The 17,547-nt window shown below is 48.0% G+C and overlaps 2 protein-coding genes, 1 long non-coding RNA gene and 1 other non-coding gene across 4 annotated transcripts in view; 3 read left to right on the top strand and 1 right to left on the bottom strand.

The window, feature by feature from the left end:
• The first annotated feature begins 429 nt into the window (after positions 1-429).
• RAB7L1 (RAB7, member RAS oncogene family-like 1) lies at positions 430-6,240 on the top strand. Its single transcript, NM_001389626.2, has 5 exons — positions 430-565; positions 1,284-1,355; positions 1,891-2,072; positions 3,125-3,246; positions 3,621-6,240. Exons 1-5 carry the CDS (start codon positions 442-444, stop codon positions 3,736-3,738), a joined length of 618 nt encoding a protein of 205 aa, NP_001376555.1. The 5' UTR covers positions 430-441; the 3' UTR covers positions 3,739-6,240.
• Positions 5,455-7,545, bottom strand: LOC124417408. The gene is made up of 2 exons (XR_006932165.1): positions 7,102-7,545; positions 5,455-6,001 (listed from the first exon to the last, which is right to left on the bottom strand). It is a non-coding gene; the product is annotated as an uncharacterized LOC124417408 (long non-coding RNA).
• Positions 5,505-5,605, top strand: MIR1797 (microRNA 1797). The gene has a single exon (NR_035298.1). It is a non-coding gene; the product is annotated as a microRNA 1797 (primary transcript).
• A 169-nt stretch (positions 7,546-7,714) lies between the features above and the next one.
• Positions 7,715-17,547, top strand: part of NUCKS1 (nuclear casein kinase and cyclin dependent kinase substrate 1) — a 15,307-nt gene continuing 5,474 nt past the window's right edge. The window contains exons 1-3 of the mRNA NM_213581.3: positions 7,715-8,044; positions 15,167-15,216; positions 16,237-16,342. Of these exons, the coding sequence (NP_998746.1) occupies positions 8,028-8,044; positions 15,167-15,216; positions 16,237-16,342 (173 nt within the window). The 5' untranslated portion in view covers positions 7,715-8,027. The remainder of the gene's footprint in view (positions 8,045-15,166; positions 15,217-16,236; positions 16,343-17,547) is intronic.

Raw genomic sequence — 17,547 nt, 5'->3', positions numbered from 1 at the left:
GGGAACAGCACCGAAGCAGTAAGGAAAGGGCTTTCCTATGGGGGTGGTCAGACAGCTTCGTGGGTCGCTCTGCACGTGTCGGTGAGCGGTGGGCGTTCGGGTAGCGCTCTCAGTGCTGCGCTGTGAGTCCCGGGCGGCGCGCAGTGCGGCTCTGCGATCTCCGCCGCCTCCCGCAGCTCTCCGTCTCTGCGCCATTGCCGTCTGCGCCCCTCCGTTCCGCTGTTCTGTTCCATTCTATCCTATTCTGTCCCGTTCCGTTCCGTTCTCTCCTCTCCGGTTCCGTTCCGTTCTGTTTGCTTCTATTCTACCCCATTCCATTCCGCTCCGTTCTACTCCGCCCCCCCACCGCGCCCGGAACTGCGCGTGGAGGGGGGAGCGGTTCCGCCTGACCGTCACGTGACCGCTGCGGCGGGGGTGGGGGGGTTGGGAGGGGGGGGAAGGATGGGGCAGCGGGACCGAATGTTCAAAGTGCTCGTGGTGGGCGATGCCACGGTGGGTAAAACATCGCTGGTGCAGCGCTACGCCAACGACAGCTTCAACCGGCACTACAAATCCACCGTGGGCGGTGAGCGCGGCTCGGGGGGGGGGTTGGGATGGGGTCCCCATCGCTGCGGCTGTCGGAGCTCCGCGGTGCTCCACAGCTCTCCCGACGCGCTGTGGGTTCGGGGGGGTCCCGGCGCGGCTCCCCGCCGTGCGGCCCCCGGTGTGAGATCAGCGCTCAGAGATGGGGCGTCTGGAAAGGTTGGGGGGGGGGAACACCAACCGCGACGGCTTTGGAACGGGGAGGTTTGGGGTGAGATCGGTGAGTCTCCGTGTGATGTGGGTGTGAACGAAGCTGCAGAGAGCGGAGGGTCCCAGGCGGTAGTGGGGACGCGGAGAAGCAGAGGCTGTGGTGGACCCTCAGCCCGACCCTGAGAGCTCCGCAGGGCTCCTGGGGGAGCTGCAGCACTGTGAGCTCCGCGCTCCTTTTCACGATGAGTTCCCAGCTTCAGAAAGCTCCGGGCCTGCGCGGATAGCAGCGCTGGGGGGCAGTTTTCCTCCCACAGTGAAAACGTAATGCGCCCCAACCTGAGATAACGCCACGCTGTCCCTTTCTGCTCCCTGCTGAGCGTCACGGCTGAGCTGCAGGCAGTGGCTGTGAGGTGGGCACTGTGTGGGGCTCTCTGGATTTAAGGCCATTTTTGCAGCTTTCTATGACAGAGGGGAGAGCACAGCACTCACAGCCCCTCCTGGGCCATGCAAAGCGCCCCTAATGGCATTTCCTTTCTTTTGGGGGTTCACAGTGGACTTTGCCCTGAAGGTGGTCCAGTGGTCCGAGTCGGAGACGGTGCGGCTTCAGCTCTGGGATATTGCAGGTACGTCCATACAGAGCCCAAAATGCATCCAGGTTGGGATGAGGCTCCTACTGGGGACAGAGGCCCCACCTGTGCCGGGGTGGGAGGGCGCTCGGGATGCAGAGCAGATTGAGATGCAGGGCTGTGGGTTCCACCCTTTTCTCTGTTTGGGTGTGAGAGTCTGGAATCCTCACAAAGAAAACAGGAAGGAGAAGTTTGCAGTGAGGGGATTGCAGCAAAGAAGCGGATTTCGGTTTCAGTCCTGAAAAGAGGATTAAGAAAAAGCCCCCCAAAAGATATTTGGGAAGGGAAAGCAGAGTCCCTCATCCCACGCAGTGCTGGTGGGGGCTGAGCAGGAGGGGATGAGCGCAGGTGGTCCCCACGTCGCTGCTTTCTCACCTGCAGTGCTCACATGATGCACTTCAGTGCCTCTGTTTCCTAAGTGGAGTTTGGAGCTGAGAAAACAAAGTCCTGCTGTGGGCACTTATTTGGTTGAGTAAGTCTTAAAAGTGGTAACTTCTGGGGGGGGCTTCTTTCCTTTCCTTTGATCCTGAAGGGCAGGAACGCTTCACGTCCATGACCCGGCTGTACTACAGGGAGGCATCAGCCTGTGTCATCATGTTTGATGTCACCAACGTCAGCACCTTCAGCAACAGCCAGAAGTGGAAGCAGGACTTGGACAGCAAGCTGACGCTGCCGGATGGGAGCCCTGTGCCGTGCCTGCTGCTGGCCAACAAGGTGAGCAGCACAGAGCAGGCTCTGTGTGTATGCCTACACCTCCACAACTGCAAAGGGAGCGCAGAATGCAATGGGACAGTTTCCCAGTAGGTTGTAGGACAGCCTGCGGCCATCCTAATTTCCTGAATTGTTGGTTTGTGTGTCTCTAGCAAGGCTCTGCGTTAACAAGGATACAGTAGGACTTAACACACGGGTGGCACCAAGGAGGTGTTAGCAACTGCCTGCTCCGAGGATGCAGTTCCTTTTGCAGTTCTGCAGCCCCTGCGTTCAGAGCTTTCCTCCTCCTGCTCTCCCATTAGCTTGTGGTACACAGCTGAGTTGGTGTGTGACAGACGAGCTCTGGAGGGATGGATATCTGCTTTTCCTCTGGATGCAGCATTGAGTTTCACTGTGCACACTGGTTGCTGTCATTTAAGGATTCATTTTCCTTTCATTTAAAAAGTACCTTTATGTTCTTCACGTGCCAGCATTGGCACAGCAGCCATTTCCAGATTCAGCCTGAGATCTGCCTGGTTTGGGAGAGCCTGAAGTTGGAGCTGAATCAGAAACACAAAGGGTGGGTGGGAGAGCAGCTTTTCTTCTCTGCTTCTTCACAAATAATGCTTTCCCCAGCAGCAGCTGTGCCTGAACTGGGAGCAGCTGTGTGCCTATAGGTGCTCACACTAACATGGGCTCTCCTTGCACAGGTGCTCCCACTCCTCCCAGTGCCAGCAGTGTGAGTTCCCCAGCAGCACTGTGCCGCTCACACTATCCTGCTGCTGGCAGGTTGGGGATGAGTGACAATGCTTTCTTGTCCTGTTCTGGAGGAACTTCCATTCCATGCGTGCTTAACCGAGGTGTGTCAGGATCTCAGATGAGATAAATGTATTGCTGCTTGCAACATCCCGCTAAGAACCTTGCCCTGAGAACTCCAGGTCAGGTTGGGATCACGGAGATGCAAAGGGCTGAGCCCTCCTCCCACTGCCCAACACTGAATGGGCAAGAGGAGAAGTTCCCCTCCCAGCTTGGGAATGGAAAGGCTGAGCCTCACCTGGCTGTCTCCTGTTTTACAGTGCGACCTTTCCCCGTGGGCAGTGACAAGAGAAGAAGTGGATCGTTTCAGCAAAGAAAATGGTTTTTCTGGTTGGGTGGAAACATCCGTCAAGGAGAACAAGAACATTAATGAGTCTATGAGGTAGGAACAGCGACTGGGGCACACAGCAAGAGTTAATTCCCTCCTTCAGACAGCGCTGGCCGAGGTAAGGGGAGATGCTGTCAGTGAGTAACAGATAGCAGCAATAACATGCAAGTGAATCTCCTGAAGGGAAACTGAATTCTGAGAGGTCAGAAGTTCTGCTGCCCCTGGTCAAGCAGCTTGTACCCAGACAGCTGATCCTCTGTTCCTTAAAGCTCTGGTTTAAGTTTTGTGTCCAACCAGGAGGAGCTGTTGCTTTGGTTTTGTTGTTGGCCTGTTTTGGTTTGTTCTCCTCTGTGCTGCCCTAAAACGATGTGGCCCAATGGTGCTTGTTGAAGGAAAAAAACCCAAATTCACCTCTGTTTGTTTTCCAGAGTCCTGATTGAGAAGATGATGTCCTCATCCACTGGTGATGGAAGTGCTGCTGCTTCCTGGAGGGGGGATTATATTAATATCAAAGAGACGTCCCCGCCGGGCTGGGCGTGCTGCTGATGCTCTGACTGCCCCAGCTGCTTCTACTTTCTACCCCTTTTTTTTTTGTCTGTTTGTTTTCAAAGATAGTGAACTGTCCTCTCTTTAGTGTACATTCATACTAAGCATTGCTGCAATGGCTTGGAGGGAGGAATGGAAGGAGTAAGAAAAGGAGCCCTCTTTCTTCCAGCACAGCAGCAGTGGGAGCACGGCGCAGTCTGTGCTCCAGCACATGGCTGGGATTCATCTTTTAAAACGTTGAGCACTTTTCTTCATCTTCTCCTGTGTGACAGCCTGTGTCATGCAGGGTGAAGGACATGGAACGTGTATTTTTAATGCTGTTGCACCTTTTATTCCCCACAACCTTCACCTGATCCACAGAGGTACCATTCTGGAGTGCTGCAGTGACCTTCATTTGATGCACACAAAGTTGAAGCGTTCTCTCTGCTCCTGTGGGTTCCTGAGGTGGGATTACAGCAAACCCTTCCCTCTGTGCTCTGGAACTGCACACCTCTGCCAGCCTGTTACCAGAGACCAACGCATCTCAGCATTGTCATCCAATGTCCTTAAGGTGTGGATTTGAGATGTAGCACAGCCCTAAAACACGTGTGTGCTGACTGTGGGGCTGAACAGCACAGACCACAACTTTGTCAAGCATGGCTCAATTGCCTTCTGTTCCTTCACCCTTACCCCTCTGTCTAGCACAATCCTATGTGTTCTCTTCTGCTGCTGCTTTATTAGGACACTGGGAACTGAATGAGGAATGGGTTGCAAACTCAGAACAGCAGTTCTTTTCACTGTTAGCACACCCTGTGTCCGACCATCTCACAAAGCTTTGCAATTGCTGATGAATCGCCTTCCCGTTACTGTGCAGTGACTTTGGTGGCAGGCATGGTGCTGGAAGCCCACTGCTGGTTTAGAGCTCCAAGGGGCAAGCAAAGGAGAAGGCTTTGCAGGGCAAAAGGAGATGAAGAGACCTGCTCCTCAGCTGCTTTTTTGTGCTTGCTTTTCCTAGTGTATCCCCCAGGTATGCATAGCTGTGAATGGCTCTTGCCAACCACAAACTGTAAGAGCCCATTAGAGAGTTACCTTGGAGGAGTTCATAGGAAGGCCAGTCTGCAAAGCTGCAGTTATGCAGCACTGTATGCACTTCTCATCAGCATGCTGTGCCATAGAATTGTCCTGCCTGTGTTGAGGTTTGGATTTAAAGTGCTCTTCAATAATGTTTTCTCTAATAGTTTACATCTCTCAATGTGCCAAAAGATTAAAAGACAGAACTTTCCCTTAAGAGCATCCACTGTCTGTGGATGCAGTGTAAGAATAGGAACTGATTGCCTTCACTAAGCACCAACAAAAAAGCTGAGGTTTTTGTTATCTGGGGTTGAGAAAGATAAGGTGTGAGTAAGGGCTACAAAATCTAGGCCTGATGTTGTGTTCCAAATATCTGGGGTAAGATTCTGTTGTGCAAATATTGCCAAATTCAGCCTTACAAGCACTTAAATATGCCTTTCCCTGTGCCATTGGATTAACTGGAGAAACACATGAAATGTGTAGAAGTGGTTAGGAGCAAAATGGAACTGTCTTGTGTTTTACTTCCTAAACGTAGCAGGGAAAAGGGAAAAAAAATCCTATGAATATTTTTAGTCCTCTATGAAATACAGGGAAATGGGTCTAATTTTTAAAAGGATCCATCACAGAGCTGTAAAAACTTGCGTGTTATTTATTGATTGCTATATGTGCTATATTTGAGCAAAGGCCACGAGTTAGAGCTGCCCATACAGGTGAAGGGGCTGAGGCTCGCAGTCCAAGTCTCTGCCCAGGACCAACTGCTGCAGCCACAACAGCTTGGAACTGAGCAGGAACTGCACAGCTGTGGTTTCCATGGCCTGCCAGCATGCCGTGCATCTTACAGGAAAGCATCTCATACTTTCTGTACATTGCTTGGATACGTACCAGTGCCTTTTTAGTATCTGGACCTCTGAATTTTCCCTAAATGCCTCTCAGAAACAACGAAAAGCCAAAGGAAGATCTTTTCTGATTTTCTTATGTCATACATGATTTCTGTTCCTCCTGTTTTGAAAATGACCTTTGATTTCTCCTTCCTGCAGTGCCTGCTTTGACATTGTTCTCTGTGGTTCTGGTCAAACCATACCTACTTTGCTTGTTCCACGTGTTTCTCGTTGCTTAACTCTTTAAATTTGTGGTCACGGGTCTCAGAAAGGCATTTAGTTATATATTTAATATGTTGATGACAGCAATCTGTGGATCCACGTAGAAATTTATACTGAAATAGAATCAGAAATAATGAGGTCAAAATTGAGCTTTTTTTTTTTTTTTTAAACAGCTTGCAGTTATGCACAAGTATTTGAGAGACAGGGTTCTCCTTACTGTAACACTGCAGTATTATCATGTTTATATTATCATGTTTATACAAAGAGAAGAAACTGCTGAGAGGTTTTCTCCCTCTCAATCTGTAACTGAATGCAGTATAGCAAAGGTCTGAAATAAACGAGTTTGACATTGCTCGTGTAGTAGTTGTTTTCCTGTCTCAAGAGTCCTAAGAAATGGGTTCATGAGATCGAAACAGAAACAGTTTTGCTGCCAAGAACAGGAGGTGTTATAAAGCATCCAGCATGGACTGCCCTGCGTTGCCAACAAAACAGGTTAGATCCTTTTCACTGGAAAATCTTGCTGTCTTCATTATTGTTGTGTTATTGACCTACAAGCAGGACATGAGCATGCAAAACTTTCGCATCTGTGAGGCAGTCATAGTGGCTTTTAATCCAATATATCCAGCTAAGAGGAGGAAGAAAAGAATTCCTTGATGTGGCTGTTTGTTAATAGGCCTTGCTCCTTATGGCTCATTAGCTCACACAGTGCAGTTGGAGGCTGGCTCTGAATGCCCCTCTTTCTTTCCTGATCAGTTTGATTTTCATGAGCGTTGACTTGCAGGAAGGATAGGGCACATCTGAACTGATCAGGAATGATTGCAAAGGGGGCAAATGAAGCTCACGCAAGGAATGAGATGAGCTCAATGACTCCTACCATTAGGTGAAAGCTGAACAGATTGTGTTTTCTTCTCAGACAACCTCAGATCTCACCAAAAAAAAATGGTTTTTAGTGAAGCTGAGGATGGAGTCCCCTCAGCCTACAGCCATGGGCCCACAGCCGCTCCAGGAGCTGCCACGTTAGCAGGGGTTGGATGCGAGGGCCTCGAAAAGTCCCTTCCAACCCCACCAGCCCTGCGATGCAGTGTGGTTACGTTTTATTTCGCCACAGCGAAAAGCGGCTCCTTTTCTAACCACGAGGCCCCGCGGGGCTGTGTCTGCGTGTTCCCTCTCAGTAGAGCCCTCGGCGGGAGGCCCGGCCCGCGGGCACACTTACATGACAAAGGCCGCTCCCTGCTCTAACCGCGCGGCCTTAAGCCGCACAGCCGGGCGGTGCTCTGTGGGAGCGGGGCTACGGATGAGCTCTCCGGGGTAGCGGGACCGCGGGGCCTCAGCGCGAGCGCCGAGAGGAGCCGCGCAGGCCCGGCCGTGCGGGGGCGGCGCTGCGGGGCCCTGGAGGCCGCTGCGGGGCGGCGCGGCGCTTCCCCGCCTTTTCCCTCCAACGGCACGCCGGGCCCCGCGCGGCGAATCTGCCGATCGCTCCCCGCCGGTCCCCCAGCCGCTTGCGCCCCGGAGAAAATTCGGGCTTGGTATCTGAGGCGGAGGTGTGCGGATAGGTGGGCGGCACGGTACGGGGGAGCGGTTCCAGGAGCGGAGGAGCCGGCGGCGAATCTGCCGGCAGCGCCTCAGCCCGCTCTGTGACTCAGAGCAGCTTGAGCATGCGGGGCGTCCTCACCCCCCTTCCCCGCGGGGAGAGTGGGCGGGGCCTTCCCTCCGTGATGGTTCGAACTGACCAATGAGGCGCGGCCGTCCGCCCCCCGCAGCCAATGAGCGGGGCAGGAGGTGGTGCCAGCGGGCTAGGCTGCACCGCCCCCCGCTCGCATCCTCTCAGCGGTGCGAACGCGACCATTTTGCGGGGGGGATCGGCGGAGCGGCGGCGGCGCGCTGACCGGGCCGGGGGGCGCCAGGCCCACGCACAGGAGCGTGGACCCTCCCGCGGGCGGGCGCGGGCCGGAGGCTGCGGCCCTGAGGGGGCTGAGCGGGCGGAGAGGCGCGGCCTGAGGCTCTGGGCCCAGCGCTGCGGGGAGGGGACAGGCGGCGCCGAGCCCGCACCGAGCGACCGTTGCGGGGTTTATTTTTCTCTTTCCCTCCCCCTCGGCTGCGGGAGGCGTCCCCCGGGCCGGGCCCGAAGCGCCGGGGAAAATGTCCAGGCCTGTCAGGTGAGTCCTTGGCGGCGTGGAGGCCGCGCTCCCGCCTCTCCTCAGGGCCCGGCCCCGGAGCTGTGTGTAGGCCCTCGGTGTAGGCCCTGAGCGCGGGGCCGGGCCTGGGGCAGGCGGGGCGCGGAGGGGGGAGGCCGGGCCCGGCCGTGTGTGCGCGGCGGAGGGGGCGGGGAGGCCGCGAGGGTGCAGCGTGGGCCGCTGGCTCGTGTAGCCCCGTCCTTTACGCGTGTGTGCGTGTATAATCGCGTATTTTTATCGTATTTTTAATTGGAGGGGTTATATAGGCCTCGGAATGGGGCGGGAGGGGGTGGCGTGGAGAAGAAGGGGGCGGGGAGCGCCGTTCGCTGCGTGGAGCGGGCTGAGCGCAGCACTTCGCGCACGGACCCGCGTGGGGCCGCGGAGCGCGGCGCCATTTCCGCGCAGCGGAGCGCACGGGGGGGGAGGGGACGAGAGGGGGAGCGGGGCGGGGGGCGGCGGCGGGGAGCGGGGCCGTGCGGGGGAGCGGAGCAGAACCGCGCGCGCGGGGGCGGAGCCGCAGAGAGCCGCCCCCGCGGGAGCCGCGCGCTCAGCGCACGCCCTCGCCCCGCCCGGGCCGCGCTGCTCGGGTCGGGCGTTCGGCTGTGCCGGCGGTGGGCGAGGCGTTGGGTTCCGGGGGATCCTAAGTGAGCTTTAGAAACGCGCGGAGCTTGCCGTGCATTGCCGGGGGGCGGGAGAGGATTGTTTTCTACTTTTCTCCCGTAGTTTATATCCTCGTTGTTGGAGAGGTAAGATGTTTCCTCGTGTGTTCTTTGGCTGCTCTGATGTGTTCGTTTTTTCAGTCTCAAGATACTTTAAGTAATAATCGCTGCGCTTTTTATCTTGTGTTAGCCTGATTTAGGATATGGGATAACCTCATTTGTTTTCACAGAATCATTAAGGCCAGAAAAGACCTCTAAGATCATCAAGTCCAACTGTATTTTATTTTGGAATAATCAATACGCAATTTATGGCAGTCCTAAGATTTATTTTATATGGGAGGCTGGAACTAGATCACCTTAAAGGTCCCTTCCAACCCAAACCATTCTATGGTTCTGTGAATGTAGGCCATAAACTATTTATACATGCAAACCTAAAGGTGTTACCTTTTATATTTCATGTCTCTAATATGTGAGAGTTTACAAAACAGAGTAGGACTATTGCATGAAAGCAGGACGTTTGTCACACTGATCCATGAAGCAGTTGTTGTCGCAGCTGGTTGATTGGTCTGTTTGATCAGCAGCGTGTGGCTGCCTGCAAAAGGAAGGGGAGCAGAGCTCAGAGCTCCATTCCCAGGAATGGCCTCAGGACTGACAGGTGGTGAGCAGAGTTAACACCTTGTTCTGTTGTTCTGCAGCATCAGTTTTTGGCTTTTTGCAAGCCAGGGTGTTGGGGTAAATGAACTCGTGGTCTGATGTTGAATGCCAGTGTCTGTGTCCTGGAATAGTGCTGATGTGACTGTGCTGCTCAGCGTGACGCTTCAGTGTGTGTTCTGCAGGTGATTTATTTGCCAGCACTGGAGTTTTGCTGCGGGTTAGGAAAGCATTTCTTTAACAGCTCAGTTTTTAAGGCTTCTGGTATCAGGGAACCTTTGCAAAAAAACCTTTCATAAACCAGAACAAAAAAATCCATAAAATCATGCAGTGTTGCAAAAGACTCGACCTGTCTTACTTGCAGTTGACAGGCGCTGTTGTGCAGCAGAGCTCAGTGCCAAAGTCCAGCGTGCTGTTAGTAGCAGAGCACCCTTTGGCACGTGTCAGCAAGAGGCGTAGCAATCTGCTGTCCAGCTGTATTTCATAGCTCTCCCAGGACAAAATGTGGACAGTACATTGCACTGCTGTGCTTGGGAGCAGCTGGAGAACTCTCACCATAGGTTCAAATGTAGTGATCTTTGTTAATTCATTGATGATGTTTGCTAGTTTTCTATTGAATGTGTACACACCTGAAACAATGGACTTTGTAAGACCCAGCAGATATCCCCAGTTTCTGCTTGTCAGTACAAGACTGCCTTAAAACTGAGTCAACTTAATTGTTGAATTCAGTTTCTTGTAGTTGTTAAGTAGTAATAAGACCCACGTATTTACAGGTTTCATGCTTGTTAATTCAGAACCAAATACTTTCTATGCAATCAGACAACCCCTGGGTGGCTAATGGTGGTATCTGCACCATTGTAAGAAGATGGCAAATAGTGAAAAGTAAAGGAACCTACAGTTAGTGAACCTGCACCTCATGTGGCTAATTAATGAAATCCTGCAATCAGAGCTCCCACGTCTGCTGCTGCACAGCGGCCACTTTCACTTGCTGCTGCTTCTTTCCTGTAGGCATTGCAAAATGGGAAGGTGTGGGCAAGCACTGAAATCCCAGCGTGGTTGGTTGGTTTGTTTGGAGATTAAAGTCAGTTATGAATAGATCTCTGTCAGTGTTTCAGGGCTTTATAGCTTTATGTACTTAGCTCTTCTTTGTTAGCAACTTCCAGTCCTGTGTTGGCAGTAGTGTTGCAAGAAAAAAAAAGGCATTTATTAAATATAAAGTGTCTTGTTTCCAGTATTGCAACTGAACAGTGTAAAGTGTAAGTAGTGGGATTCTGGATAACTTGCATGGGGTGGCAGAAAATGCCTTGGGCAGTGGCAGTTAATAGGTGTAATTTGTGTGGCAATGTCCAGAGATGAGCAAGATACTTTCCAGATAGGTAAAAAGACAAGTTCATTGCTTGAAGGCTTGCAGTGTGGTGAGAAACAAGAAGCAAGGTAGAAGTTCCTGGTAACTTGGTTTTTTCTCTGCAACATTTGTTGTAGAACAGGTCTCTGAGATAAGTTCAAAAGGAGGGTGGGTGCAAGGCTGGTAAAACTGTTGCTACATAAATCATTTAATTGTTTTGTTGAGTTTCAAGTCATGTATCCCTAGAAATCCTGCAGATGCCATGAGCAGTGCCTAGTCTTACTGACATTTGGGTTTGCATCAAGTCCAGACCCAAACTGTGAGCTTTGTAACTGGGATCCTCTGGTCAGTGAGTCTTGTCTCAGTACAGTTGTGCCCCTAAGAATATTTCCTACCCATCTTTTGTGCTGCCTTTCTATAAGAAGGCACGGAAGTGGTGCTGTTAGTGGCCGTATTTCCTGATAACATTGCCATACAAGCAGGGCAGCTCTGCCCACTAGAATGAGAACCAGCAAGTAGAAACTGTGTGTGCCAGGCATGGAGCATGAAGGCAGGCTGTGCCTCTTCACAGAAGCTTTGTTGGATGGTTATATTAATTACATGCTGTAATTGAAAACAAAGCTATCAGTAACCACTTAACCTCTCTTTCATTTTACTTCTCGAGTTGTATGAGAGAGAAGGTTGTTATTTCTGCTGATAATTGTTTGACCTGAACATTGCTCTTCCTTGCAAGTTGAGGCTGCTGGGAGCTTTCTGAAGACTCTTAGCTTTGCTTTTCAGTGGCACACACACACACACACACACATATATATATATATATATATGTATATCCTAATCTGTAGTGCCTGTGGAAATATGGAAGGATTTAAACATTTCCTTAGAGAAACAGAAGTATTTTAACTCATGATTATTTTGTGTGCTGACATGGCAACTTCAGCACACTGCTGTTTGAGGGACTGGGTTAGCTGCAGGTGTGATACCATAATACAGTCTGAATTCAGTTGTATAGCTGTTTGGTGATCCTTTTAAATACTGATGTTGTTTTTCATCATATTAGAACTGGATTCAGTCTGATACTCTTCAAGTATGAGTTGTCAGAACTCTGTTGTGCAGTTCTGAGTTCTTATGAAATCACTGGGGAGCTTTTAATGTCATGTGCCATTGTGCTTCTGGGTGAGTTGATCTTTATTCCAGAAATGCAGAACTGACAGCTGCTACGAAAAGCTTCAGCTCTCAGGACTTTCTCTGTGCCTTTCCTCCCCCAGCTCATTCTCGTATGTACACTTTAAATATTCAGCTGTATGAGCAAAGAAGTTATCTTAAAATTTCATGGTCTGCTTTAAACCAGATTGAACAACATCTGTCCCAGATGTCTTCTAGTCTGTCTTTTTATGCTCAGTCTAACTGAGTTTAATGGTGTATTTTTGTATGGTTGCTTGCTGTAACGTGTTTTTATTGTCTGCTAGTGGCAAAAAATACTCCTCATTGAGAAAACAGCAAGTTGGTGGTTTTGGGTTGTTGTTTGCTTTCCCTGGATCTTACCTCCATTGAAGTTCCCTGTCTTTGTCACATCAGTGTAGTGGAAGATGCAGTCTTTGCAAAGATGTAGGTACTTCGTGTTGCACAACGTGCTGCTGGCAGTTCTAAAGAAGAATGTGAGTATAACTAGATGAGGTGGATGATGAGTGTGGAGTGAGAAGAATGGCAAATGGGAGAGCAGTTGGTTTTGTTTCTGCTCGTGAGCTTCTCTGGTTCTGCTGGGAAGGCTTTCAAGTTCAGGTAATAGCAGTACAGATACTGTTCTGTTCTTGTTTGCTGCTACCGTAGTGATTTTTTTAATGATTATGAATGTCCCTACTCCTGTAGCACAGGTAATGAGAAAACAGCACAATTTACTTTCTGACTAAAAACAAATAACGTACAGTACGTAGAGAAAGGACATTGGCAATATCTTTTTGTAGTGGTTGTTTTCTGTTTGATACAACTTCAAATGTGCGATTCAGTGTGGGCCTGTAACTGAAACAAGCAAGATAAAGCTGTGTATGACCAACTTACTGCAAGGTGGCAATATTACAATTTCCATCTTGCTTGTTAGTTAAGTGATGTTTGAATCCGCTGCTAGAATTGAATATGCAGCAATTCTACCTTCTTTTCCCTGTTTATGTTTATTGAGAAAGGCATAATACCTCAAACTTAAACCAAATCAAACATCTCACTTAGCAACTTCGTAGTTCTTCATATGCTTACCAGAATAAACTTGGTTTCCCACATGTGGGCAGGAGTCTCCAGGAGGACTAGATGATCACTGTGGTCTTTTTCAACCCAAGCCATTCTGTAATCCTATGATATGACTGCCTGTTGGAACAGGAGGTTCAGTTGGGTGGTGCACACCTTGCTGCTCTAGTACTCCTGAATGAGTATTGTGCTGTGTTAGGGCTGCCAGGGAGCGGGCTGTGCTCTGTAGTGCATTGCTGTTGTACTTTGTACTCACGTTTACCCCAAAGCTTGGATGGGATTCAGCCTCTAGAAATCTGATGACTGGTCTTGCTCTCTTTTGTTAGCTGTGTTGGTTTTTTTTATTGTTGTTGGAGCATTAAGAGGCTTTGTGTAGGCCTGAAATAAAGTAATTATGCTGCTTCCTCTGTTGGAAGGCTGCTGCTCTGCTGTAGGTCACAAATAGAGGTACTTGTACAGGAGGAGTACTTAGAATGGGTTTCACATAGACAACCAGAATGCAACACTGACTCTTGGGATATCATTCAACTGGGCAGTCTTATCAACCGTGTGTGCTGTTAACCAAAATGCAGTTCAGTTCTGGAAAGTGAATGTGAAATCCAGCAGTCCTGCTTGCAGCTCAGGAGAAGGGAAGGGTGAAGGGCACACTGCATTGGGTGCTGGAGGGGTTTGTGTTGGTCCTCAAGTCCGTGATGGAGGCATAGGGCTTCATCTTACACCATTAGTCAGAAGTAAGTTAGAGAAATAGATTTTGTTGGCAAGTGAGGCATTGGTGACCTCTGCTTATGTAGTTGCCTGACTTTGTCTGTCCTGGACTGTTGTGTTTGCTGTGTTAAGGACTCCTTGTTACTGCATGACTTGCAGTTGGTTAGAGAGCAGAGAAGGTGCTGGTGGGGTAAGGACAGAATTGGTCCATGCTCAGGTGCTGCTCAGAAATGCAGGTGGGGTAAAATGCATGCACAGCCTTAGCTAATGTTCCATTTGGGAACAGCTTTAACCGTTGTTAGGGCTGTCATACATATTAATTAGAGCATCAGAGTAACTGATTGACAAGGCAGCCAAAAGCCAGTGGTGAACTGCAGGTGTTGTATAAAGAGAACACATGGGAACAGGAGCATCTCAAGGAGAAGGTATGAGCATGATTATATAGAGCTGTGAGGAGCAGAAATCTGAAAAAAGAGCAGCTAGGAAACAGCTAATTTGTGCTATTAAGAGCTTTGAGAAGATTTTAGTGCTCTTTCCCCAAATCATTATTTAATCAATTGTGAGAGTTAATTGACAGAAATGAATGGTTTAAACCGTTACTAGAGGTATAATGTGAAGATTTTACTTCAAGAGTAAAAATGCAAATAATGGAGTGATTTTTTTTTAGTTCATTTTCCATGTGACAGGCCTTTTTGCAATGCACAAGGAGACATAAACCCTTTCCTTTTCGAGTCATTCTGAAAAGCATTCCAGTAACTTTGCTCAGAAGATTTCATTGACTGCAGGAAACCCACAATTGTAGCACTGGAATAAAAAGCAGAGAGGCTTTATGTGCAGTGTTGCGTTTCAAGTGGTGTTTATTGCTGCCTCACCTGTGCACTGGCACCTGTTGAAAACTTTGGTTTATTTCAGCAAGCCTCACTTGCTAAGAGGCACTTTTAGTATCCAAAATATATTTAATATGCTGTCAGCATTCCTTTACTTGCGTTTGTTTTTTGTTCTTCATCTGGAATCCTACCCTTAAACATCACAGCTTTGAAACAGTGTTAGTGGGAGCTCTGCCTTCAGAAACCTCAGATCAATGCATTCTTCAAATGCATCTTTAATCTTTGGATGTGGTCTCCGCCTTTAAACAGTGCTTTTACAACTACAGCTGTAATGATGTGTGTGTAGATTTAATAATGAAAGAACTGCATGACACGGGGTTTGGTGGCTTCTTGTCACAGCAGCCATGAGCTGTAAGGGAGCGCTGCTTATCAAAAAGCACCTTTGAATTCTGAGACTATAATTCAACCTTAGAAAATGCTCAAATATATCATGTTTTCTGTTGTGACTGCAAAGCTATAGGTGACTTATTTGTGTAGGTCCTCTCGGGAGGTTTTTTTGGTCTACAAACCCTGCACTGGAGATAAGAGTGTGGCACTTTCTTCTTACTTAAATAAAGCTTTTGTACCTCTGAGATTGTGAACTGCTGACTTACTTATTTTTCCCCCTCCCCTTTTCTAACAGGAACAGGAAGGTGGTCGATTACTCCCAGTTTCAGGAATCAGATGATGCTGGTAAATGACTTTGTTCTATACAATATAATATCCTTAGGCTACAGTGGTTCATTTATGGCTTTGCACATTAATTATGTTGCTTCTAGTCACATCTTTAACCTAAATTCTGGGGAGTTTCTACTCTGCAGTCTCTGAACTGTTAATGAGCATTTGAAAATATAATGGTTCTCATATGTTTTGTATTAAACAAACAATAGTGATAGGAATCTTGTTATTTAACGCTTGTATTGTTGTAGTGCCTTCAGGCTGTTGGCAGCAACCATCTTCCTTGGTCTGTATTATGTTCTGTGGCAAAAAAAAAAAAAAACCTGGTACTGCTTTTTTTTTCTATAGTTAAATGTGTTTTCAATTTATTTTAGTGGGCTTCAGTTAATTCCATCATGCTGGGCATAGTTGTGAATTGCACCTAAAAACAAAAAAATCCTTGCATATTCTGTCAGAATTAATGAGATATTTCTGGAAGCCATATGGAATAGGTTTTGTGTTCTTAGAAAATAGATGCACTGCTACTGTTTCCTAAGGGTGGTTACACTGATAATTATTGGAAACAAATCTGCCTGGCTGTATTGTGTAAGGTATTGTGCAATGCTCTGTGTCCTATGATGGAAAGTAAATAAAGTTGTTGCTGTTAAAAGCATACAAAGATGTGAATGGATGTTAACCTCCAATAGGTTTCCTTAATGATTTGTGTTCCTAACGAGCTGTAAAGTTAAGATACCCCTTTCTCTTGGGAAGCATTTTGTGTGTTTCCTAGCACTTCTGTTTCAGATTTAGTTGTGTGCAGTGCTGTTATTGTGCTGTTGGCAGAAGAAAAGGTAAATCAGTAGTTGAAGGCAGGACTTCTGTAAAGCTTTCTTTGTAGCTTTGTGGTTTTATCTTTTTTTCTTGAAGATCTACTTTTTGTGTGTTTGAAATGGTCAGTTTCAGATGGCTGAGGAAGTCATTTTGTTGGGGAGTTAAAAGTCAGTTTCCTGGGAAGCAGGAGTTTGATTCAAAACCATTTTGTACTGTCCCATCTAGATGAAGATTATGGGAGAGATTCAGGTCCCCCATCCAAGAAAATCCGCTCGTCTCCGCGAGAGGCTAAAAATAAGAGGCGATCTGGGAAGAATTCTCAGGAAGACAGGTAAAAGAAGCACTTCATCTGTTAAGAACATGTCTCCAAACCTTGTCCTGTATGTGGGGAGCTGTGAGCTGTATCTTCTAAGAGGAATGATTGTAAGTGGAATTCAAAGCGTGCAATATAAGATACAGAGCTCTTGATCACAAAGCTTTCGTAACCAGCTTGGATATTGAGGTAGTTCTTTTTTTATTGAAGTTGGCAGGGAAATAATGTGTAAAGTACTTGTCACTAGCATTTTGGCATTAAAATAGCCTTCCAGAGCTATACAATTGGAATGGCAAGGAACGTAATATGAGTTACAAAGATTGGCAGCTGGTGCAATTATCTCCAGGTAAGTTAGTGGCTAGGTGCCTTTCATTCTTCATGAATGCTCAGAGCATTTATGTGGCTGAAGATTAAATAGGACAGGTACAGTGACTGTAGTAGTAGGGGCCATTTGTTAGTTTTGCAGCTTTTTAGTTTTTTCACTCCTATTTTGTCTAATTCAGAAACTAAGTAACTTGTTTTGATAACTGAATTGCTGTGGCAATGTGAAATGTCTGCGTTCTAAGTGATTCCCTGCTAACAGTGCAAGTCCTTCCTGTAGAGGGAGGGTATCTTGCATTTACAATAGCTGTGATCAGCAAATGGTTGCTGTAAGAAACATGATAAAAAGAGACCTATTAAATCAATTGACTGCTTTCAGGGACGGAGATTCTGCCAGCTGGTTATCTCTTAACTGTCTTGCATTGTTTGGTGGAATATAGATAACTTACCACAAGGTATGCTTAAGATGTTTCTCTCCATCTCTCTTTCCCTTAATGTTCCTGTGCTGTAAGGTGAAAGCTGAATATAGGCATGAGGGAACATTTTTACTTACTACTATAAGCTGAGAGGGTGAGGCAGTTTTCACCATGGCTTTTAATTTTCCCAAAGATGTGAACTTCATGTTTTCATATCATGAAATGGTTTCAGGAAAGAAAAGCCAAGCAATCATTTCCTGATGCTGCTGTTGACTTGTGTTGCACTGTTTTGACAAACATGATGGGTAAAAATTTAATGGAGAAGTGATGTTATTCAAGTACTTCAGGTATCTACCTATATTAATTGTGGCCCAATGTAGTTCATCTGTTGCTTGGCAGGTTGCCACAGTTTGCTTAGACCAGTGTGCTTGTTCTGCTCATGCAATGCTTAAAGAAATTCTAGAGGTCAAACTTCCAGATAACATC

This window comes from Gallus gallus, chromosome 26, assembly GCF_016699485.2.
Source record: "Gallus gallus isolate bGalGal1 chromosome 26, bGalGal1.mat.broiler.GRCg7b, whole genome shotgun sequence".
NCBI classification, from domain to species: Eukaryota; Metazoa; Chordata; class Aves; order Galliformes; family Phasianidae; genus Gallus; species Gallus gallus.
The sequence above is the reverse complement of the archived record's forward strand: the minus strand, read 5'-3'. Positions and strand labels throughout refer to the sequence as shown.

Excerpts from the sequence above, each read along its gene's own strand:
- RAB7L1 (NM_001389626.2), top strand. The coding sequence starts at position 442 with ATGGGGCAGCGGGACCGAATGTTCAAAGTGCTCGTGGTGGGCGATGCC. Across the intron at positions 1,356-1,890 it reads TCAGCTCTGGGATATTGCAG|GGCAGGAACGCTTCACGTCC; the intron begins GTACGTCCATAC and ends TTGATCCTGAAG. Across the intron at positions 2,073-3,124 it reads GCCTGCTGCTGGCCAACAAG|TGCGACCTTTCCCCGTGGGC; the intron begins GTGAGCAGCACA and ends CCTGTTTTACAG.